Source organism: Salmo salar, chromosome ssa17 (genome assembly GCF_905237065.1).
Source record: "Salmo salar chromosome ssa17, Ssal_v3.1, whole genome shotgun sequence".
NCBI lineage: Eukaryota > Metazoa > Chordata > Actinopteri > Salmoniformes > Salmonidae > Salmo > Salmo salar.
Genome location: NC_059458.1, coordinates 87,310,386 through 87,335,680, shown reverse-complemented (window position 1 = coordinate 87,335,680; position 25,295 = coordinate 87,310,386). Strand labels below are relative to the sequence as shown.

Below are 25,295 nucleotides of genomic sequence, written 5' to 3'. Positions count from 1 at the left end.
GTGTACTACTATAGACCAGAGCCCTATTCCCTATATAGTGCACTACTTTAGACCAGAGCCCTATTCCCTATATAGTACACTACTATAGACCAGAGCCCTATTCCCTATATAGTACACTACTTTAGACCAGAGCCCTATTCCCTATATAGTGCACTACTATAGACCAGAGCCCTATTCCCTATATAGTGCACTACTATAGACCAGAGCCCTATTCCCTATATAGTGCACTACTATAGACCAGAGCCCTATTCCCTATATAGTACACTACTATAGACCAGAGCCCTATTCCCTATATAGTGCACTACTATAGACCAGAGCCCTTCTCTCTCTCTCTGAACCATAATCTTGTGTAATTTGTTCAGCTGCTTGATTATTATGTCCACGATAAAACATTTAACATAACCCCAATGATAGGTTTCAGTCCGTGAATGTAGGACTTGACTTGTAAGATGTGTTGTTTTTGACTATGTTCCCCGCTGGTGTGCACTCAGCATGGTGTGTCGTAGGGTCAAAGGAGAGATGAGGAGATGCAGCCCTTGTACACTGAACAAAAATATAAACGCAACATGTAAGGTGTTGGTTCCATGAGCTGAAATAAAAGATCCCAGAAATGTTCCATATGCACAAAAAGCTTATTTCTCTCCAATGCTAGACTCAAATGTGTTTACATCCCTGTTAGTGAGCAGTTCTCCTTTACCGAGATTACACATCTACCTGACAGGAGTGGCATATCAAGAAGCTGATTAAACAGAATGATCGTTACACAGGTGCACCTTGTGCTGGGGACAATGAAAGGCCACTCTTAAATGTGCAGTTTTGTTACACAACAATGCCACAGATATCTCAACTTTTGAGGGAGCGTGTAATTGGCATGTTGACTGTTGGAATGTCCACCAGAGCTGTTGCCAGAGAATTTAATGTGTATTTCTCTACCATAAGCCACCTCCAATGTCGTTTTAAAGAATTTGGCAGTACGTCCAACCGGCCTCGCAATGCACAACCACGTGTATGGTGTTGTGTGTGCAAGCGGTTTGCTGATGTCCAACCGGCCTCGCAATGCACAACCACGTGTATGGTGTTGTGTGTGCAAGCGGTTTGCTGATGTCAACCTTGTGAACAGAGTGCCCAAGGTGCTGGTTGGGTTATGGTATGTGTAGGTATAAGCTACGGACAGTGAAAACAATAGCATTTTATCAATGCCAATTTAAATGCACAGAGATTCCGTGACAAAATCCTGAGGCCCATTGTCATGCCATTCATCCTCCTCCATCACCTCATGTCTCAGCATGATAATGCACGGCCCCATGTCGCTAGGATCTGTACACAATTCCTGGAAGCTGAAAATGTCCCAGTTCTTCCATGGCCTGCATACTCACCAGACATGACACCCGTTGAGCATGTTTGGGATGCTCTGGATCGACGTGTACGACAGCGTGTTCCAGTTCCCGCCAATATCCAGTAATTTCACACAGCCGTTGAAGAGGAGTGAGACAACATTCCAACAGGCCGCAATCAACAACCTGATCAACTCTATGTGAAGGAGATGTGTCGCGCTGCATGAGGCAAATGGTGGCTGACTGACTGGTTTTCTGATCCACACCCCTACCTTTTATTTTTTAAAGGTTTCTGTGACCAACAGATGCATATCTTTATTCCTAGTCATGAAATTGATAGATTAGGTCCTAATTAATTTATTTCAATTGACTGATTTCCTTACATGAACTGAAACTCAGTAAAATCTTTGAAATTGTTGCATGTTGCGTTTATATTTTTGTTCAGTATAATTGTAATAGTTGACTTGCCTACAGATTAAACCTGCAGTTTGGTTTAGACCAGAGATTCAGATAAAATGAAGAGATACCTACTGTACGTCTCCACCCTGACAATTGAAACTGTTGTCCATAGGGCGGGAAAGACAGCCTGTCACGCTCCCACCTCTCTTTGGATTGGTGGATACATCTAGTTTATTTGAATATTTTGTTGAATATTCGATGAGGGTTGTTGACGTCACCAGTCTGTATTACGTGGAGAGTGAGACGCGTCGTGAATAGGACTGTCAAGAACCGGGATAAACTGATATAAAGTGTTATTTTTTCTCAAAGTTGCCGGGATGTCACGTGTTCTACTTATATCAGCACGCTCGTAACAACCTAAACATTACAAATCTTCTATTCAATCAAATAAGCCTCACGTAGCAAATAAGCCATTACACTTTTTTGTTGACCAAAGTCGACACTCAAATGTATTATTTTACGCCTGCCACGTTAGGTTAGTCAAATCAAATTACATTTCAAGCTGCTTTATTGGCATGAAAAACATTGCGTCAATATTGCCAAAGCAACAATGTATACAATATAAATTGTTTATAAAATAATGCAGAATAATAATATCAAATGGTAATAAATAATACAAATAAAACTAATAAAATGGTAACAATTAATAGTAGAAAAATAATAAATAAATAGGGACGAAAAAAGGCTAAACATGGAAAATGAAACTACAACTAACTCATCAGTACTACAACCAGCACCATCATTACTACTACAGTACTATACCACCACTACCACAACCACCATTACATCAGTACTACAACTAGCACCATCATTACTACTACAGTACTATACCACCACTACCACAACCACCATTACATCAGTACTACAACCAGCACCATCATTACTACTACAGTACTATACCACCACTACCACAACCACCATTACATCAGTACTACAACTAGCACCATCATTACTACTACAGTACTATACCACCACCACCACAACCACCATTACATCAGTACTACAACCAGCACCATCATTACTACTACAGTACTATACCACCACTATCACAACCACCATTACATCAGTACTACAACTAGCACCATCATTACTACTACAGTACTATACCACCACTACCACAACCACCATTACATCAGTACTACAACTAGCACCATCATTACTACTACAGTACTATACCACCACTACCACAACCACCATTACATCAGTACTACAACTAGCACCATCATTACTACTACAGTACTATACCACCACTACCACAACCACCATTACATCAGTACTACAACCAGCACCATCATTACTACTACAGTACTATACCACCACAACCACAACCACCATTACATCAGTACTACAACTAGCACCATCATTACTACTACAGTACTATACCACCACTACCACAACCACCATTACATCAGTACTACAACTAGCACCATCATTACTACTACAGTACTATACCACCACTACCACAACCACCATTACATCAGTACTACAACCAGCACCATCATTACTACTACAGTACTATACCACCACTACCACAACCACCATTACATCAGTACTACAACCAGCACCATCATTACTACTACAGTACTATACCACCACTACCACAACCACCATTACATCAGTACTACAACTAGCACCATCATTACTACTACAGTACTATACCACCACTACCACAACCACCATTACATCAGTACTACAACCAGCACCATCATTACTACTACAGTACTATACCACCACTACCACAACCACCATTACATCAGTACTACAACCAGCACCATCATTACTACTACAGTACTATACCACCACAACCACAACCACCATTACATCAGTACTACAACTAGCACCATCATTACTACTACAGTACTATACCACCACTACCACAACCACCATTACATCAGTACTACAACTAGCACCATCATTACTACTACAGTACTATACCACCACTACCACAACCACCATTACATCAGTACTACAACCAGCACCATCATTACTACTACAGTACTATACCACCACTACCACAACCACCATTACATCAGTACTACAACTAGCACCATCATTACTACTACAGTACTATACCACCACTACCACAACCACCATGACATCAGTACTACAACTAGCACCATCATTACTACTACAGTACTATACCACCACTACCACAACCACCATTACATCAGTACTACAACTAGCACCATCATTACTACTACAGTACTATACCACCACTACCACAACCACCATTACATCAGTACTACAACTAGCACCATCATTACTACTACAGTACTATACCACCACTACCACAACCACCATTACATCAGTACTACAACTAGCACCATCATTACTACTACAGTACTATACCACCACTACCACAACCACCATTACATCAGTACTACAACTAGCACCATCATTACTACTACAGTACTATACCACCACTACCACAACCACCATTACATCAGTACTACAACTAGCACCATCATTACTACTACAGTACTATACCACCACTACCACAACCACCATTACATCAGTACTACAACTAGCACCATCATTACTACTACAGTACTATACCACCACTACCACAACCACCATTACATCAGTACTACAACTAGCACCATCATTACTACTACAGTACTATACCACCACTACCACAACCACCATTACATCAGTACTACAACTAGCACCATCATTACTACTACAGTACTATACCACCACTACCACAACCACCATTACATCAGTACTACAACTAGCACCATCATTACTACTACAGTACTATACCACCACTACCACAACCACCATTACATCAGTACTACAACTAGCACCATCATTACTACTACAGTACTATACCACCACTACCACCATTACATCAGTACTACAACTAGCACCATCATTACTACTACAGTACTATACCACCACTACCACAACCACCATTACATCAGTACTACAACTAGCACCATCATTACTACTACAGTACTATACCACCACTACCACAATCACCATTACATCAGTACTACAACCAGCACCATCATTACTACTACAGTACTATACCACCACTACCACAACCACCATTACATCAGTACTACAACCAGCACCATCATTACTACTACAGTACTATACCACCACTACCACAACCACCATTACATCAGTACTACAACCAGCACCATCATTACTACTACAGTACTATACCACCACTACCACAACCACCATTACATCAGTACTACAACTAGCACCATCATTACTACTACAGTACTATACCACCACTACCACAACCACCATTACATCAGTACTACAACCAGCACCATCATTACTACTACAGTACTATACCACCACTACCACAACCACCATTACATCAGTACTACAACTAGCACCATCATTACTACTACAGTACTATACCACCACTACCACAACCACCATTACATCAGTACTACAACTAGCACCATCATTACTACTACAGTACTATACCACCACTACCACAACCACCATTACATCAGTACTACAACTAGCACCATCATTACTACTACAGTACTATACCACCACTACCACAACCACCATTACATCAGTACTACAACTAGCACCATCATTACTACTACAGTACTATACCACCACTACCACAACCACCATTACATCAGTACTACAACTAGCACCATCATTACTACTACAGTACTATACCACCACTACCACAACCACCATTACATCAGTACTACAACTAGCACCATCATTACTACTACAGTACTATACCACCACTACCACAACCACCATTACATCAGTACTACAACTAGCACCATCATTACTACTACAGTACTATACCACCACTACCACAACCACCATTACATCAGTACTACAACTAGCACCATCATTACTACTACAGTACTATACCACCACTACCACAACCACCATTACATCAGTACTACAACTAGCACCATCATTACTACTACAGTACTATACCACCACTACCACAACCACCATTACATCAGTACTACAACCAGCACCATCATTACTACTACAGTACTATACCACCACTACCACAACCACCATTACATCAGTACTACAACCAGCACCATCATTACTACTACAGTACTATACCACCACTACCACAACCACCATTACATCAGTACTACAACTAGCACCATCATTACTACTACAGTACTATACCACCACTACCACAACCACCATTACATCAGTACTACAACCAGCACCATCATTACTACTACAGTACTATACCACCACTACCACAACCACCATTACATCAGTACTACAACTAGCACCATCATTACTACTACAGTACTATACCACCACTACCACAACCACCATTACATCAGTACTACAACTAGCACCATCATTACTACTACAGTACTATACCACCACTACCACAACCACCATTACATCAGTACTACAACTAGCACCATCATTACTACTACAGTACTATACCACCACCACCACAACCACCATTAATTACACTGATATCATTATCATCACCCTTACTACCCGTACCACTACTATTTGGAATAATAACCACAACCATAATAATAATTAAGTTAATTATTCAGTGTCTCTCAGGCTATGGCAGGCAAATACATATTTGGCTGCAATAGGAGCCGTTGCTCCTTCACCCATGAGAATTTGTTGTTTTTCCTCTGGGTTTAAATAAGATCAAATGTGGAATAAATGTAGTAATTTCTAAGAATAATGAATCTCTTGGTGAGGAATATTTCTCCCAGTAAAGGAGAAAGTGCATCTCTGTTTCTACCTGCCTGTCGTGCAGTGACCACATACACACTCCTCTTTGGGTAGCCATGTCTTGTTATGTCTGCCTGTTTCTATTGCCATTTGGTGGTCACTCAGCCTGTACTTGGTAAGGATCTGTCTCTGCATCGTATCTCTGACAGAGTACAGATAATCAATTCAATTTCAATTTAAGGTGCTTTATTGGCATGGTAAACATATGTTAACATTGCCAAAGCAAGTGAAATAGATAATAAACAAAAGTGAAATAAACAATAAAAAATTAACAGTAAACATTACACTCACAAAAGTTCAAAAATAATACATTAATTTCAAATGTCATATTATGTATATATACAGTGTTGTAACGATGTGTAAATAGTTAAAGTACAAAAAAAAGGGAAAATAAATCAACATAAATATGGGTTGTATTTACATTGGTGTTTGTTCTTCACTGGTTTTTCATTTCCTGCGGCTCCGTTGGTCTCCGTACAGATACTCCTCGTCTGGCGGACGAAAATACGCCACCTGCTGGAGGAGACACATTTACCCCTCTAGTTTCTCCTTTTTCCTCTCTGGTCGGTTTGAACTACTGGAGGTAAAATCTCAGCTACAGTTTGGTTTGCATGTCTGTGTATGGTGGGAGACCTACACAGGTTGGTGCTATACAGTTGTTTTTGTGGTAAATGTGTTTTTTGTATTTTTTGGGCTGCTTTTTATTTGGCAGGTGCACTTGATGCAGTTGTAATTGGACCAGCTACTAATCAGTCAGCAAAAATCATATGCGCTCACTGAAACAAATGAAATACTCGTTATTGACTTATTAAAACAATGGTCACTGACAGAGAAAGGAGGAAAGTGGTACCCTAATTTCCCCGTGTACCCCCAAAGCATCACATCCCAGTGCTTCACCAGCCAGCTACATTTCTTGAATATGTCTCCCCCTCCTGTCTCCTCTCCTCGATTCTTTTCCACTCAGTTACTCGCAGTTTAAAATGGCGGCGTTGAGTAACGCCGAGTCCCCACCGCCCGTCTTCAACGGTGACACGATGGACCGAGACCCGGAGCGGGAGCGGGGACTGGAGGAGCTGGGAGCCTGCCTGGACCCAGCCTGTTCGGTGGGGATCCCAGAATGTCCGCAGGACGAGGAGGTATGGACCGGGGAGACGGGGGTGAAGCTGGGCATGGTGAGACGGGGGTACCGAGTGGAGGTAGCTGGATGAGGATCTTTAGGAAACACCGGCTGTAATATGGATCGTGGGGATGCATTGCAGGGGGCGAAATGATGCACTAAAATGGAAATGATTTCCATCACTAACGTGTCCTTCGTCCTCTTTGCATTTGCCGTTATTCCTTAAGGTGCATTTTGCGTTAGACTACATTGATCAAGTTATATATCCGCTGACGCCAATGTTTATTTCAGGCCTGCCTATATTTCATTTGCTTTTCGAGTTTTTTTTCTTCTTCTCTCCAGCAGGCTCTCTCTCTCTCTCTCTCTCTCTCTCTCTCTCTCTCTCTCTCTCTCTCTGCGGCGGCTGCTGCATCCAGCTCTCTGTTTGCTAGCTGGCACCGGCTGGCTTCACCGATCTACCGCGTACGGGTTGATAATGCCTCGTTTTATATCCATATAGCGAACTGACAAACTTATTTCTACTTCTGAACAATTCATCAGGGATTTACGGTTTCCGTCTATTCGATACAGAGAATCCCCTTCGTGGGCTGTCTGTCGACGGGAGCTGATATGTCGGTGCAAAGATCGGCTTTGTTTTGCTTGATAAAATGTACATTATTTTACAATATAAATCATTGATATGGAGGTTCATGCAGAATTATTAGCGCACGATTTGTAATAGTCATACGCTAGCTAGGCCTCTTCCATCATCATGGCTCAAATGATATGCTCCTAGCTAACGTTACATTTATGTAAAGTTAAACCATATTTTAACAGCTATTTTCAAAAATATTTTTGGTTTCAATGCAAGAAGGCCTGTATCGAAGACATGAAATTAAAATAAAGGACATCATGCAACAGTCAAGAGGTATTTTGTGAGTGACATATCAGGCTTATCCAATTGACCATAAGATAAAAATGATGCCAATATCACAATTGCATCATATTGTATTTATTAGTCAAATAGAAAAATCTGTAAGTTGTGCAAAGAGCCAAACCAAAATCCTCAATCAATTCTCTGTCAGCTTTACTTTGGGACCTTGACTAACCTGCTGTTGATACTAGTGGTTTCTCTGGTTACAGTAGAACTCATAAACCAATTCACCTGGGATCCAGGTAATTAGATCAATTAGTAGGCCTAATTAGTCAGATTTTTTTGTTTTGTTTTAAAGGTATACTCAGGTAGCTAAACTTTCTCCTTCCCAAAAGTGCTTGACTGATGTTATTGTATGCCTTCACAATAAATACTATATCTTTATTCTGTTGAAATTTTGTCCGCGCGGGATATCTGTAAATCTTCAGGATATCTTCCGAGCTGAGTGAATAATATTGCCCCCCATTCAGCAGTCAACAGAATTCAAATAGAATGCACATAGAATCAAATAGAATGCACATAGAATCAAATAGAATGCACATAGAATCAAATAGAATGCACATAGAATTCAAATAGAATGCACATAGAATCAAATAGAATTCAAATAGAGTGCACATAGAATCAAACCGAATTCAAATAGAATGCACATAGAATGCACATAGAATCAAACCGAATTCAAATAGAATGCACATAGAATGCACATATAATCAAACAGAATTCAAATAGAACAGTTAGACAGCCTCCAGAATTTGGGCTACTAGAAAGTATTTTTGAAACCTCCAGCTTTGGGCTGGATGTGTCAATGTGTAGTTCATACATGCATAATCTATGCGCAAGAAATACTGTCTTACCTTAATGAGACACGGAATCCCGAGTTTGAAAGCGACAGTATTTCTGGAAGCTGTGCTGCGCCATTTTTTTCCCCCCCACTACCCCTCCTCCCACGTGGGCTAGCCCCCTTAGCAATTTGATTTCTAGCCAATGAGCTTCAGCCCCTCGCCATTTGAGTGACAACGAATCAAGATGCAGAGTGGAGAGAGTAATGACGTGGTGCACATATCTGTTCCAATGTGACGTAGTACGCAATATTCTCCACAACCACTATTGGCTAGTGAGCTCTACTTTCAGAACTACTGGCTAAAAAGTACCGGAGGATCTCTTTAATGGTCATAGAATCAGAGAATGTCATTGAATTTGAATTCTATTGCCCCAAAACAGTAAAACATTGTCCAGACTGAGGCCAAACAGCATTAAGAGTCCAGAGGTCTCACATCCACCTGCCCCAGATATGCACATGATGTGCGCATTTGGAGTTATTTTCATGAAACAGTACTCTGCGGCCTCACGTTTCTATCCACGGTTTTTATGCGAGTAGTCATACCGTATTAAAAGTGGGAGTTCCTCCCATTCTTCTCTGCAGATCCTCTCAAGGTCTGTCAGGTTGGATGGGTAGCATCGCTGCACAGGTATTTTCAGGTCTCTCCAGAGATGTTTGATCGGGTTCAAGTCCGGGCTCTGGCTGGGCCACTCAAGGACATTTTAGAGACTTGTCCCGAAGTCACTCCTGCGTTGTCTTGTCTGTGTGCTTAGGGTCGTTGTCCTGTTGGAAGATGAACCTTCGCCCCAGTCTGAGCGTTCTGAGAACTCTGGAGCAGGTTTTCATCAAGGATCTCTCTGTACTTTGCTCCGTTCATCTTTCCCTCGATCCTGACTAGTCTCCCACTCCCTGCCGCTGAAAAACATTCCCACAGCATGATGCTGCCACCACCATGCTTCACCATAGGGATAGTACCAGGTTTCCTCCAGACGCGACGCTTGGCATTCAGGCCAAAGAGTTCAATCTTGGTTTCATCAGACCAGAGAATCTTGTTTCTCATAGTCTGAGAGTCCTTCAAGTGCCTGTTTGGCAAACTCCAAGCAGGCTGTCATATGCCTTTTACTGAGGAGTGGCTTCCGTCTGGCCACTCTACCATAAAGGCCTGATTGGTGGAGTGCTGCAGAGATGGTTGTCCTTCTGGAAGGTTCTCCCATCTCCACAGAGGAACTCTGTAGCTCTGTCAGTGACAGTCAGGTTCTTGGTCACCTGCCTGACCAAGGACCTTCTACCCTGATTGCTCAGTTTGGCCGGGCAGCCAGCTCTATGAAGAGTCTTGGTGGTTCCAAACTTCTTCCATTTTAAGAATGATGGAGGGCACTTGGGGACCTTCAATGCTGCTGACATTTTTTGGTACCCTTCCCCAGATATGTGCCTCAACGCAATCCTGTCTCGGAGGTCTATGGACAATTCCATCGACTTCATGGCTTGGTTTTTGCTCTGACGTGCCCTGTCAACTGTGGGACCTTTTTATAGACAGTTATGTGCCTTTCCAAATCATGTCCAATCAATAGAATTTACCACAGGTGGACCCCAATCAAGTTGTAGAAACATCTGAAGGATGATCAATGGAAACAGGATGCACCTGAGCTCATTCTCGAGTCTCATAGCAAAGGGTCTAAATACTTATGTTAATAAGCTAATTTCTGTTTTGTTTTTAATACATTTCTAAAAACCTGTTTTGGCTTTGTCATTATGGGATATTGTGATGTCATTATGGGATATTGTGATGTCATTATGGGGTATTGTGTGTAGATTGCTGAGTATTTTAAGCGATTTTAGAATAAGGCTGTAACGTAACAAAATGTGTAAAAAGTCAAGGGGTCTGAGTACTTTCCGAAGGCACTGTACATACAAATACATTTGTGCTCATAAAGAATGTGTACGGTACTCAAACCACTCAAGATTGATCAGAGAATCAAACTCTTATGTAGTTTACGATCCTTTTGATCATTTTCAATGAGACCCCTAAAATGCTAGAAAGGATTTGGTTTGGCTTTTTCGAGACAGCCCTAATGTCAAATCACGTTCTGAATATCTGAGGGCAGGGGGGGGGCTTGTCTTAGTTCTAGGCCTACTCTCTGGATGTACAGATGCTTCCATGCATTTAACCAGTGATGGGGAAGGTTGGTGTGACTGGTTATTTTAGGATCCATGGCCCACGGTAGAGACACTGGTTTATGAAGCATTTTCTTACATTGAACACGTATACTAACTGAAACCCCTAAAGAGGGATTGGTTTGTTATGCTGGTATACTGTCTATACAAAGACAAGCATTGCATTTTATCTGGTGGTTGTTGTGTGGAAGACATGGCTGAGGGTGGAGAGGAGACTGACCCCCCCCCGCTCTCCCAGGGTGGAGAGGAGACTGACCCCCCCCCCCTGCTCTCCCAGGGTGGAGAGGAGACTGACCCCCTGCTGTCCCAGGGTGGAGAGGAGACTGACCCTGCTCTCCCAGGGTGGAGAGGAGACTGACCCTGCTCTCCCAGGGTGGAGAGGAGACTGACCCCCCCTGCTCTCCCAGGGTGGAGAGGAGACTGACCCTGCTCTCCCAGGGTGGAGAGGAGACTGACCCTGCTCTCCCAGGGTGGAGAGGAGACTAACAGTGATTTGTGATTTCATTGAGACTGTCAGTTGTGTAATGATTTAGATTTTAATGTTGCCGGTCGGTTGTGAAGTTGGGCAGCGACCAGTAAGAACAACAATTAGCTTAGTCTTCCACTACTAGTGTCTAATGCTTCCAAAACAGCACCCTAGTCCTTTTATTTTTAGCCTAGTGCTCTACTTTTCACCACGACCCATAGGGACCCATAGTGCACTACTTTAGACCAGAGCCCTATGTAGGGAATAGGGCTCTGGTCTAAAGTAGTGCACTGAATAGGGCTCTGGTCTATAGTAGTGCACTATATAGGGAATAGGGCTCTGGTCTATAGTAGTGCACTACATAGGGAATAGGGCTCTGGTCTATAGTAGTGTACTGTATAGGGAATAGGGCTCTGGTCTAAAGTAGTGTACTATATAGGGAATAGGGCTCTGGTCTATAGTAGTGCACTATATAGGGAATAGGGCTCTGGTCTATAGTAGTGTACTATATAGGGAATAGGGCTCTGGTCTATAGTAGTGCACTATATAGGGAATAGGGCTCTGGTCTATAGTAGTGTACTGTATAGGGAATAGGGCTCTGGTCTAAAGTAGTGTACTATATAGGGAATAGGGCTCTGGTCTAAAGTAGTGCACTATATAGGGAATAGGGCTCTGGGTCTATAGTAGTGCACTATATAGGGAATAGGGCTCTGGTCTAAAGTAGTGCACTATATAGGGAATAGGGCTCTGGTCTAAAGTAGTGCACTATATAGGGAATAGGGCTCTGGTCTAAAGTAGTGCACTATATAGGGAATAGGGCTCTGGTCTAAAGTAGTGCACTATATAGGGAATGGGGCTCTGGTCTAAAGTAGTGCACTATATAGGGAATAGGGCTCTGGTCTATAGTAGTGTACTATATAGGGAATAGGGCTCTGGTCTAAAGTAGTGTACTATATAGGGAATAGGGCTCTGGTCTAAAGTAGTGCACTATATAGGGAATAGGGCTCTGGTCTAAAGTAGTGTACTATATAGGGCTCTGGTCTAAAGTAGTGCACTATATAGGGAATAGGGCTCCATTTGGAACATAGACATGCTATGCCTCTGCAATGTCTATAGTGACCATTTCAGTCAATGCAAGTAGGCTATATAACGGTATGATGTGACTTTCATAATTAAAGTGTGTGTTTTGTGTCCTTAGATCTGGAATATCAAACAGATGATCAAGCTGACACAGGAGCACTTAGAGGCACTACTGGACAAGTTTGGTGGAGAATGTAACCCTCCGGCCATATATCTGGAGGTGAGTTACCCTGTGAGGAGAATGTAACCCTCCGGCCATATATCTGGAGGTGAGTTACCCTGTGAGGAGAATGTAACCCTCCGGCCATATATCTGGAGGTGAGTTACCCTGTGAGGAGAATGTAAACCCTCCGGCCATATATCTGGAGGTGAGTTACCCTGTGAGGAGAATGTAAACCCTCCGGCCATATATCTGGAGGTGAGTTACCCTGTGAGGAGAATGTAAACCCTCCGGCCATATATCTGGAGGTGAGTTACCCTGTGAGGAGAATGTAAACCCTCCGGCCATATATCTGGAGGTGAGTTACCCTGTGAGGAGAATGTAACCCTCCGGCCATATATCTGGAGGTGAGTTACCCTGTGAGGAGAATGTAAACCCTCCGGCCATATATCTGGAGGTGAGTTACCCTGTGAGGAGAATGTAAACCCTCCGGCCATATATCTGGAGGTGAGTTACCCTGTGAGGAGAATGTAAACCCTCCGGCCATATATCTGGAGGTGAGTTACCCTGTGAGGAGAATGTAACCCTCCGGCCATATATCTGGAGGTGAGTTACCCTGTGAGGAGAATGTAACCCTCCGGCCATATATCTGGAGGTGAGTTACCCTGTGAGGAGAATGTAACCCTCCGGCCATATATCTGGAGGTGAGTTACCCTGTGAGGAGAATGTAACCCTCCGGCCATATATCTGGAGGTGAGTTACCCTGTGAGGAGAATGTAAACCCTCCGGCCATATATCTGGAGGTGAGTTACCCTGTGAGGAGAATGTAAACCCTCCGGCCATATATCTGGAGGTGAGTTACCCTGTGAGGAGAATGTAAACCCTCCGGCCATATATCTGGAGGTGAGTTACCCTGTGAGGAGAATGTAAACCCTCCGGCCATATATCTGGAGGTGAGTTACCCTGTGAGGAGAATGTAACCCTCCGGCCATATATCTGGAGGTGAGTTACCCTGTGAGGAGAATGTAACCCTCCGGCCATATATCTGGAGGTGAGTTACCCTGTGAGGAGAATGTAACCCTCCGGCCATATATCTGGAGGTGAGTTACCCTGTGAGGAGAATGTAAACCCTCCGGCCATATATCTGGAGGTGAGTTACCCTGTGAGGAGAATGTAAACCCTCCGGCCATATATCTGGAGGTGAGTTACCCTGTGAGGAGAATGTAACCCTCCGGCCATATATCTGGAGGTGAGTTACCCTGTGAGGAGAATGTAACCCTCCGGCCATATATCTGGAGGTGAGTTACCCTGTGAGGAGAATGTAACCCTCCGGCCATATATCTGGAGGTGAGTTACCCTGTGAGGAGAATGTAAACCCTCCGGCCATATATCTGGAGGTGAGTTACCCTGTGAGGAGAATGTAAACCCTCCGGCCATATATCTGGAGGTGAGTTACCCTGTGAGGAGAATGTAAACCCTCCGGCCATATATCTGGAGGTGAGTTACCCTGTGAGGAGAATGTAACCCTCCGGCCATATATCTGGAGGTGAGTTACCCTGTGTGGCGAGTACACCAGTAAGCTGGATGCTCTGCAGCAGAGGGAGGCGTGTGTGTACACATTATGTATATAGAGATGTGTGTGTATATAGATACAGTACCAGACAATAGTTTGGACACATCTACTCATTCAAGGGTTTTTCTTTATTTTTGCTATTTTCTACATTGTAGAATAATAGTGAAGATATCAAAACTATGAAATAACTAACATGGAATCATGTAGTAACCAAAAAAGTGTTAAACAAATCCAAATATTTAATGTTTAAGTAGCCACCCTTTGCCTTGAAGACAGCTTTGCACACTCTTGGTGTTCTCTCAACCTGCTTCATGAAGGTAGTCACCTGCAATGCATTTCAATTAACTTGTGTGCCTTGTTAGTTTGTGGAATGTCTTTCCTTAATGCTTTTGAGCCAATCAGTTGTGTTGTGACAAGGTAGGGGTGCTATACAGAAGATAGCCCTGTATGGTAAAAGACCAAGTCCATATTATGGAAAGAACAGCTCAAATAAGCAAAGAAAAACGACAGTCCATCATTACTTTAAGACATGAAGGTCAGTCAATCTGGAAAATTTCTGTCACAAAAACCATCAAGCCCTATGATGAAAATGTCTCATGAGGACCGCCACAGGAAATGAATACCCAGAGTTACCTCTGCTGCAGAGGATAAGTTCATTAGAGTTAACCTCACCTCGGATTGCAGCCCAAATAAATGCTTCTCAGAGTTCAAGTTAGACACATCTCAACATCAACTGTTCAGAGGAGACTGCGTGAATCAGGCCTTCATGGTCGAATTGCTGCAAAGAAACCACTACTTAAGGACACCAATAAGAAGAGACTTGCTTGGGCCAAGAAACACGAGCAATGGACATTACACCGGTGGAAATCTGTCCTTTGATCTGATGAGTCCAAATTTGAGATTTTTGATTCCAACCGCCGTGTCTTTGTGAGACGCAGAGTAGGTGAATGGATGATCTCCGCATGTGTGGTTCCCACCGTGAAGCATGGAGGAGGAGGTGTGATGGTGTGGGGATGCTTTGCTGGTGCCACTGTCTGTGATTTATTTAGAATTCAAGGTACGCTTAACCTGCATGGCTACCGCAGCATCCCATCTGGTTTGTGCTTAGTGGGACTATAATTTGTTTTTAAACAGGACAATGACCCAACACACCTCCAGGCTGTGTAAGGGCTATTTGACCAAGAAGGAGAGTGATGGAGTGCTGCGTCAGATGACCTGGTCTCCACAATCCCTCGACCTCAACCCAATTGAGATGGTTTGGGATGAGTTGGACCGCAGAGTGAAGGAAAAGCAGCCAGAAAGTGCTCAGCATATGTGGGAACTCCTTCAAGACTGTTGTAAAAGCATTCCAGGTGAAGCTGGTTGAGAGAATGCCAAGAGTGTGCAAAGCTGTGATCATGGCAAAGGGTGGCTACTTTGAAGAATCTCAAATCTAAAATATATTTAGATTTTGTTTAACACTTTTTTTTTTTTGGTTACTACATGATTTCATACGTGTTATTTCATAGTTTTGATGTCTTCACTAATTCTACAATGTAGAAAATAGTGAGGAGAAAAAAACCCTGGAATGAGTATGTGTGTCTGAACTTTTGACTCGTGATGGATGTTTAAAAAAATTTGTGAATTCTCTCTGTAGGCCTATGAGGAGTACACCAGTAAGCTGGATGCTCTGCAGCAGAGGGAGCAGCAGCTGCTGGAGGCCATGGGAAACGGGACAGACTTCTACTCCTCCTCTCCTACGCCCCCTTCCCTCCTAGATGGGGGTTTGAGCTGTTCTGGGGGATCCGGGGGCACCCAGTTCCTTCTCCCCTCCGCCCCAAACACCCTGGCTGTCCTCCAGACCCCTACAGACGGACGGGCCAATCCCCGCTCCCCTCAGAAACCCATCGTCAGGGTGTTCCTGCCCAACAAACAGCGGACCGTGGTGAGTAACGAGTGGTTATAATACATATACCACTTGGTGTAGGCTATGGGAGGGGTTAGGGGGGCTATGGGGGGGGGCTATGGGAGGGGTTAGGGGGGCTATGGGAGGGGTTAGGGGGGCTATGGGAGGGCTATGGAAGGGGTTAGGGGGGCCTATGGGAGGGGTTAGGGGGCTATGGGAATGCTATGGGAGGGGTTAGGGGGGGCTATGGGAGGGGTTAGGGGGGGCTATGGGAGTGGTTAGGGAGACATGGCCTGTCCTGTATTGATGATATTAGACAATAGTTAGGGAGAGATTGCCTGTATTGATGATATTAGACAATAGTTAGGGAGAGATGGCCTGTATTGATGATGTTAGACAATAGTTAGGGAGAGATGGTCTGTCCTGTATTGATGATATTAGACAATAGTTAGGGAGAGATGGTCTGTATTGATGATGTTAGACAATAGTTAGGGAGAGATGGCCTGTATTGATGATATTAGACAATAGTTAGGGAGAGATGGTCTGTATTGATGATGTTAGGGAGAGATGGTCTGTATTGATGATGTTAGGGAGAGATGGCCTGTATTGATGATATTATACAATAGTTAGGGAGAGATGGCCTGTCCTGTATTGATGATATTAGACAATAGTTAGGGAGAGATGGTCTGTATTGATGATATTAGGCAATAGTTAGGGAGAGATGGTCTGTATTGATGATATTAGACAATAGTTAGGGAGAGATGGCCTGTATTGATGATATTAGACAATAGTTAGGGAGAGATGGTCTGTATTGATGATATTAGACAATAGTTAGGGAGAGATGGCCTGTATTGATGATATTAGACAATAGTTAGGGAGAGATGGTCTGTCCTGTATTGATGATGTTAGACAATAGTTAGGGAGAGATGGCCTGTATTGATGATATTAGACAATAGTTAGGGAGAGATGGCCTGTCCTGTATTGATGATATTAGACAATAGTTAGGGAGAGATGGTCTGTATTGATGATATTAGACAATAGTTAGGGAGAGATGGTCTGTATTGATGATATTAGACAATAGTTAGGGAGAGATGGCCTGTCCTGTACTGATGATGTTAGACACTAGTTAGGGAGAGATGGCCTGTCCTGTATTGATGATATTAGACAATAGTTAGGGAGAGATGGTCTGTATTGATGATATTAGACAATAGTTAGGGAGAGATGGTCTGTCCTGTATTGATGATATTAGACAATAGTTAGGGATAGATGGCCTGTATTGATGATGTTAGGGAGAGATGGCCTGTATTGATGATGTTAGGGAGAGATGGCCTGTATTGATGATGTTAGGGAGAGATGGCCTGTATTGATGATGTTAGGGAGAGATGGCCTGTATTGATGATGTTAGACAATAGTTAGGGAGAGATGGCCTGTATTGATGATGTTAGGGAGAGATGGCCTGTATTGATGATATTAGACAATAGTTAGGGAGAGATGGCCTGTATTGATGATATTAGGGAGAGATGGCCTGTATTGATGATATTAGGGAGAGATGGTCTGTATTGATGATGTTAGGGAGAGATGGCCTGTATTGATGATGTTAGGGAGAGATGGCCTGTATTGATGATATTAGACAATTGTTAGGGAGAGATGGTCTGTATTGATGATATTAGACAATAGTAAGGGAGAGATGGCCTGTATTGATGATATTAGACAATAGTTAGGGAGAGATGGCCTGTATTGATGATATTAGACAATAGTTAGGGAGAGATGGCCTGTATTGATGATATTAGACAATAGTTAGGGAGAGATGGTCTGTCCTGTATTGATGATATTAGACAATAGTTAGGGAGAGATGGTCTGTATTGATGATATTAGACAATAGTTAGGGAGAGATGGCCTGTATTGATGATGTTAGGGAGAGATGGCCTGTATTGATGATGTTAGGGAGAGATGGCCTGTATTGATGATATTAGACAATAGTTAGGGAGAGATTGCCTGTATTGATGATATTAGGGAGAGATGGCCTGTATTGATGATGTTAGGGAGAGATGGCCTGTATTGATGATGTTAGGGAGAGATGGCCTGTATTGATGATGTTAGGGAGAGATGGCCTGTATTGATGATGTTAGGGAGAGATGGCCTGTATTGATGATGTTAGGGAGAGATGGCCTGTATTGATGATGTTAGGGAGAGATGGCCTGTATTGATGATGTTAGGGAGAGATGGCCTGTATTGATGATGTTAGGGAGAGATGGCCTGTATTGATGATGTTAGGGAGAGATGGCCTGTATTGATGATGTTAGGGAGAGATGGCCTGTATTGATGATGTTAGGGAGAGATGGCCTGTATTGATGATGAATAGGGAGAGATGGCCTGTATTGATGATGTTAGACAATAGTTAGGGAGAGATGGTCTGTCCTGTATTGATGATGTTAGACAATAGTTAGGGAGAGATGGCCTGTATTGATGATGTTAGGGAGAGATGGCCTGTATTGATGATATTAGACAATAGTTAGGGAGAGATGGCCTGTATTGATGATATTAGGGAGAGATGGTCTGTTTTGATGATGTTAGGGAGAGATGGCCTGTATTGATGATGTTAGGGAGAGATGGCCTGTATTGATGATGTTAGGGAGAGATGGCCTGTATTGATGATGTTAGGGAGAGATGGTCTGTATTGATCATATTAGACAATAGTTAGGGAGAGATGGCCTGTCCTGTATTGATGATATTAGACAATAGTTAGGGAGAGATGGTCTGTATTGATGATATTAGACAATAGTTAGGGAGAGATGGCCTGTATTGATGTTAAGGAGAGATGGTCTGTATTGATGATATTAGACAATAGTTAGGGAGAGATGGCCTGTCCTGTATTGATGATATTCGACAATAGTTAGGGAGAGATGGTCTGTCCTGTATTGATGATATTAGACAATAGTTAGGGATAGATGGCCTGTATTGATGATGTTAGGGAGAGATGGCCTGTATTGATGATGTTAGGGAGAGATGGCCTGTATTGATGATGTTAGGGAGAGATGCCCTGTATTGATGATGTTAGACAATAGTTAGGGAGAGATGGCCTGTATTGATGATGTTAGGGAGAGATGGCCTGTATTGATGATATTAGACAATAGTTAGGGAGAGATGGCCTGTATTGATGATATTAGGGAGAGATGGTCTGTATTGATGATGTTAGGGAGAGATGGCCTGTATTGATGATGTTAGGGAGAGATGGCCTGTATTGATGATGTTAGGGAGAGATGGCCTGTATTGATGATGTTAGGGAGAGATGGCCTGTATTGATGATGTTAGGGAGAGATGGCCTGTATTGATGATGTTAGGGAGAGATGGCCTGTATTGATGATGTTAGGGAGAGATGGCCTGTATTGATGATGTTAGGGAGAGATGGCCTGTATTGATGATGTTAGGGAGAGATGGCCTGTATTGATGATGTTAGGGAGAGATGGTCTGTATTGATGATATTAGACAATAGTAAGGGAGAGATGGCCTGTATTGATGATATTAGACAATAGTTAGGGAGAGATGGCCTGTATTGATGATATTAGACAATAGTTAGGGAGAGATGGCCTGTATTGATGATATTATACAATAGTTAGGGAGAGATGGTCTGTCCTGTATTGATGATATTAGACAATAGTTAGTGAGAGATGGTCTGTATTGATGATATTAGACAATAGTTAGGGAGAGATGGCCTGTATTGATGATGTTAGGGAGAGATGGCCTGTATTGATGATGTTAGGGAGAGATGGCCTGTATTGATGATGTTAGGGAGAGATGGCCTGTATTGATGATGTTAGGGAGAGATGGCCTGTATTGATGATGTTAGGGAGAGATGGCCTGTATTGATGATGTTAGGGAGAGATGGCCTGTATTGATGATGTTAGGGAGAGATGGCCTGTATTGATGATGTTAGGGAGAGATGGCCTGTATTGATGATGTTAGGGAGAGATGGCCTGTATTGATGATGTTAGGGAGAGATGGCCTGTATTGATGATGTTAGGGAGAGATGGCCTGTATTGATGATGTTAGGGAGAGATGGCCTGTATTGATGATGTTAGACAATAGTTAGGGAGAGATGGTCTGTCCTGTATTGATGATGTTAGACAATAGTTAGGGAGAGATGGTCTGTATTGATGATATTAGACAATAGTTAGGGAGAGATGGCCTGTATTGATGATGTTAGGGAGAGATGGCCTGTATTGATGATGTTAGACAATAGTTAGGGAGAGATGGCCTGTATTGATGATGTTAGGGAGAGATGGCCTGTATTGATGATATTAGACAATAGTTAGGGAGAGATGGCCTGTATTGATGATATTAGGGAGAGATGGTCTGTATTGATGATGTTAGGGAGAGATGGTCTGTATTGATGTTAGGGAGAGATGGCCTGTATTGATGATGTTAGGGAGAGATGGCCTGTATTGATGATGTTAGGGAGAGATGGCCTGTATTGATGATGTTAGGGAGAGATGGTCTGTATTGATGATATTAGACAATAGTAAGGGAGAGATGGCCTGTATTGATGATATTAGACAATAGTTAGGGAGAGATGGCCTGTCCTGTATTGATGATATTAGACAATAGTTAGGGAGAGATGGTCTGTATTGATGATATTAGACAATAGTTAGGGAGAGATGGCCTGTATTGATGTTAAGGAGAGATGGTCTGTATTGATGATATTAGACAATAGTTAGGGAGAGATGGCCTGTCCTGTATTGATGATGTTAGACACTAGTTAGGGAGAGATGGCCTGTCCTGTATTGATGATATTAGACAATAGTTAGGGAGAGATGGTCTGTATTGATGATATTAGACAATAGTTAGGGAGAGATGGTCTGTATTGATGATATTAGACAATAGTTAGGGAGAGATGGTCTGTCCTGTATTGATGATATTAGACAATAGTTAGGGAGAGATGGTCTGTCCTGTATTGATGATGTTAGACAATAGTTAAGGAGAGATGGCCTGTATTGATGATGTTAGGGAGAGATGGCCTGTATTGATGATGTTAGGGAGAGATGGCCTGTATTGATGATGTTAGGGAGAGATGGCCTGTATTGATGATGTTAGGGAGAGATGGCCTGTATTGATGATGTTAGACAATAGTTAGGGAGAGACGGCCTGTATTGATGATGTTAGGGAGAGATGGCCTGTATTGATGATGTTAGGGAGAGATGGCCTGTATTGATGATGTTAGGGAGAGATGGCCTGTATTGATGTTAGGGAGAGATGGCCTGTATTGATGACGTTAGGGAGAGATGGCCTGTATTGATGATGTTAGGGAGAGATGGTCTGTATTGATGATATTAGACAATAGTAAGGGAGAGATGGCCTGTATTGATGATATTAGACAATAGTTAGGGAGAGATGGCCTGTATTGATGATATTAGACAATAGTTAGGGAGAGATGGCCTGTATTGATGATATTAGACAATAGTTAGGGAGAGATGGTCTGTCCTGTATTGATGATATTAGACAATAGTTAGGGAGAGATGGTCTGTATTGATGATATTAGACAATAGTTAGGGAGAGATGGCCTGTATTGATGATGTTAGGGAGAGATGGCCTGTATTGATGATGTTAGGGAGAGATGGCCTGTATTGATGATGTTAGGGAGAGATGGCCTGTATTGATGATGTTAGGGAGAGATGGTCTGTATTGATGATGTTAGGGAGAGATGGCCTGTATTGATGATGTTAGGGAGAGATGGCCTGTATTGATGATGTTAGGGAGAGATGGCCTGTATTGATGATGTTAGGGAGAGATGGCCTGTATTGATGATGTTAGGGAGAGATGGCCTGTATTGATGATGTTAGGGAGAGATGGCCTGTATTGATGATGTTAGGGAGAGATGGCCTGTATTGATGATGTTAGGGAGAGATGGCCTGTATTGATGATGTTAGGGAGAGATGGTCTGTATTGATGATGTTAGACAATAGTTAGGGAGAGACGGCCTGTATTGATGATGTTAGGGAGAGATGGCCTGTATTGATGATATTAGACAATAGTTAGGGAGAGATGGCCTGTATTGATGATATTAGGGAGAGATGGTCTGTATTGATGATGTTAGGGAGAGATGGCCTGTATTGATGTTAGTGAGAGATGGCCTGTATTGATGACGTTAGGGAGAGATGGCCTGTATTGATGATGTTAGGGAGAGATGGTCTGTATTGATGATATTAGACAATAGTAAGGGAGAGATGGCCTGTATTGATGATATTAGACAATAGTTAGGGAGAGATGGCCTGTATTGATGATATTAGACAATAGTTAGGGAGAGATGGCCTGTATTGATGATATTAGACAATAGTTAGGGAGAGATGGTCTGTCCTGTATTGATGATATTAGACAATAGTTAGGGAGAGATGGTCTGTATTGATGATATTAGACAATAGTTAGGGAGAGATGGCCTGTATTGATGACGTTAGGGAGAGATGGCCTGTATTGATGATGTTAGGGAGAGATGGTCTGTATTGATGATATTAGACAATAGTAAGGGAGAGATGGCCTGTATTGATGATATTAGACAATAGTTAGGGAGAGATGGCCTGTATTGATGATATTAGACAATAGTTAGGGAGAGATGGCCTGTATTGATGATATTAGACAATAGTTAGGGAGAGATGGTCTGTCCTGTATTGATGATATTAGACAATAGTTAGGGAGAGATGGTCCTGTATTGATGATATTAGACAATAGTTAGGGAGAGATGGCCTGTATTGATGATGTTAGGGAGAGATGGCCTGTATTGATGATGTTAGGGAGAGATGGCCTGTATTGATGATGTTAGGGAGAGATGGCCTGTATTGATGATGTTAGGGAGAGATGGTCTGTATTGATGATGTTAGGGAGAGATGGCCTGTATTGATGATGTTAGGGAGAGATGGCCTGTATTGATGATGTTAGGGAGAGATGGCCTGTATTGATGATGTTAGGGAGAGATGGCCTGTATTGATGATGTTAGGGAGAGATGGCCTGTATTGATGATGTTAGGGAGAGATGGCCTGTATTGATGATGTTAGGGAGAGATGGCCTGTATTGATGATGTTAGGGAGAGATGGCCTGTATTGATGATGTTAGGGAGAGATGGCCTGTATTGATGATGTTAGGGAGAGATGGCCTGTATTGATGATGTTAGGGAGAGATGGCCTGTATTGATGATGTTAGGGAGAGATGGCCTGTATTGATGATGTTAGGGAGAGATGGCCTGTATTGATGATGTTAGACAATAGTTAGGGAGAGATGGTCTGTCCTGTATTGATGATATTAGACAATAGTTAGGGAGAGATGGTCTGTATTGATGATATTAGACAATAGTTAGGGAGAGATGGCCTGTATTGATGATGTTAGGGAGAGATGGCCTGTATTGATGATGTTAGGGAGAGTTGGCCTGTATTGATGATGTTAGGGAGAGATGGCCTGTATTGATGATGTTAGGGAGAGATGGCCTGTATTGATCATGTTAGACAATAGTTAGGGAGAGATGGCCTGTATTGATGATGTTAGGGAGAGATGGCCTGTATTGATGATATTAGACAATAGTTAGGGAGAGATGGCCTGTATTGATGATATTAGGGAGAGATGGTCTGTATTGATGATGTTAGGGAGAGATGGTCTGTTTTGATGTTAGGGAGAGATGGCCTGTATTGATGATGTTAGGGAGAGATGGCCTGTATTGATGATGTTAGGGAGAGATGGCCTGTATTGATGATGTTAGGGAGAGATGGCCTGTATTGATGATGTTAGGGAGAGATGGCCTGTATTGATGATGTTAGGGAGAGATGGTCTGTATTGATGATGTTAGGGAGAGATGGTCTGTATTGATGATGTTAGGGAGAGATGGCCTGTATTGATGATGTTAGGGAGAGATGGCCTGTATTGATGATGTTAGGGAGAGATGGCCTGTATTGATGATGTTAGGGAGAGATGGCCTCTATTGATGATGTTAGGGAGAGATGGCCTGTATTGATGATGTTAGACAATAGTTAGGGAGAGATGGTCTGTATTGATGATATTAGACAATAGTTAGGGAGAGATGGCCTGTATTGATGATATTAGGGAGAGATGGCCTGTATTGATGATGTTAGGGAGAGATGGCCTGTATTGATGATGTTAGGGAGAGATGGCCTGTATTGATGATGTTAGGGAGAGATGGCCTGTATTGATGATGTTAGGGAGAGATGGCCTGTATTGATGATGTTAGGGAGAGATGGCCTGTATTGATGATGTTAGGGAGAGATGGCCTGTATTGATGATGTTAGACAATAGTTAGGGAGAGATGGCCTGTATTGATGATATTATACAATAGTTAGGGAGAGATGGCTGTCCTGTATTGATGATATTAGAAATAGTTAGGGAGAGATGGTCTGTATTGATGATATTAGACAATAGTTAGGGAGAGATGGCCTGTATTGATGATATTAGAAATAGTTAGGGAGAGATGGCCTGTATTGATGATATTAGACAATAGTTAGGGAGAGATGGCCTGTATTGATGATATTAGACAATAGTTAGGGAGAGATGGTCTGTCCTGTATTGATGATATTAGACAATAGTTAGGGAGAGATGGTCTG

General features: G+C 42.6%; 1 protein-coding gene across 5 annotated transcripts in view; it reads left to right on the top strand.

The window, feature by feature from the left end:
* Nucleotides 1–7,210: 7,210 nt before the first annotated feature.
* The window catches only part of LOC106596021 (serine/threonine-protein kinase B-raf), a 65,532-nt gene continuing 47,447 nt past the window's right edge, over nt 7,211–25,295 (top strand). Inside the window, exons 1-3 of one of the 5 annotated variants that reach the window (XM_045700333.1) lie at nt 7,211–7,651; nt 13,202–13,303; nt 16,453–16,740. In XM_045700333.1, the coding sequence (XP_045556289.1) occupies nt 7,496–7,651; nt 13,202–13,303; nt 16,453–16,740 (546 nt within the window). In that variant the 5' untranslated portion in view covers nt 7,211–7,495. Of the gene's footprint in view, nt 7,652–13,201; nt 13,304–13,357; nt 14,591–14,698; nt 14,741–14,774; nt 14,790–16,452; nt 16,741–25,295 lie in introns of those variants that run through there. The other 4 variants (XM_045700329.1, XM_045700330.1, XM_045700331.1 and 1 more) reach the window with 4 other exon arrangements.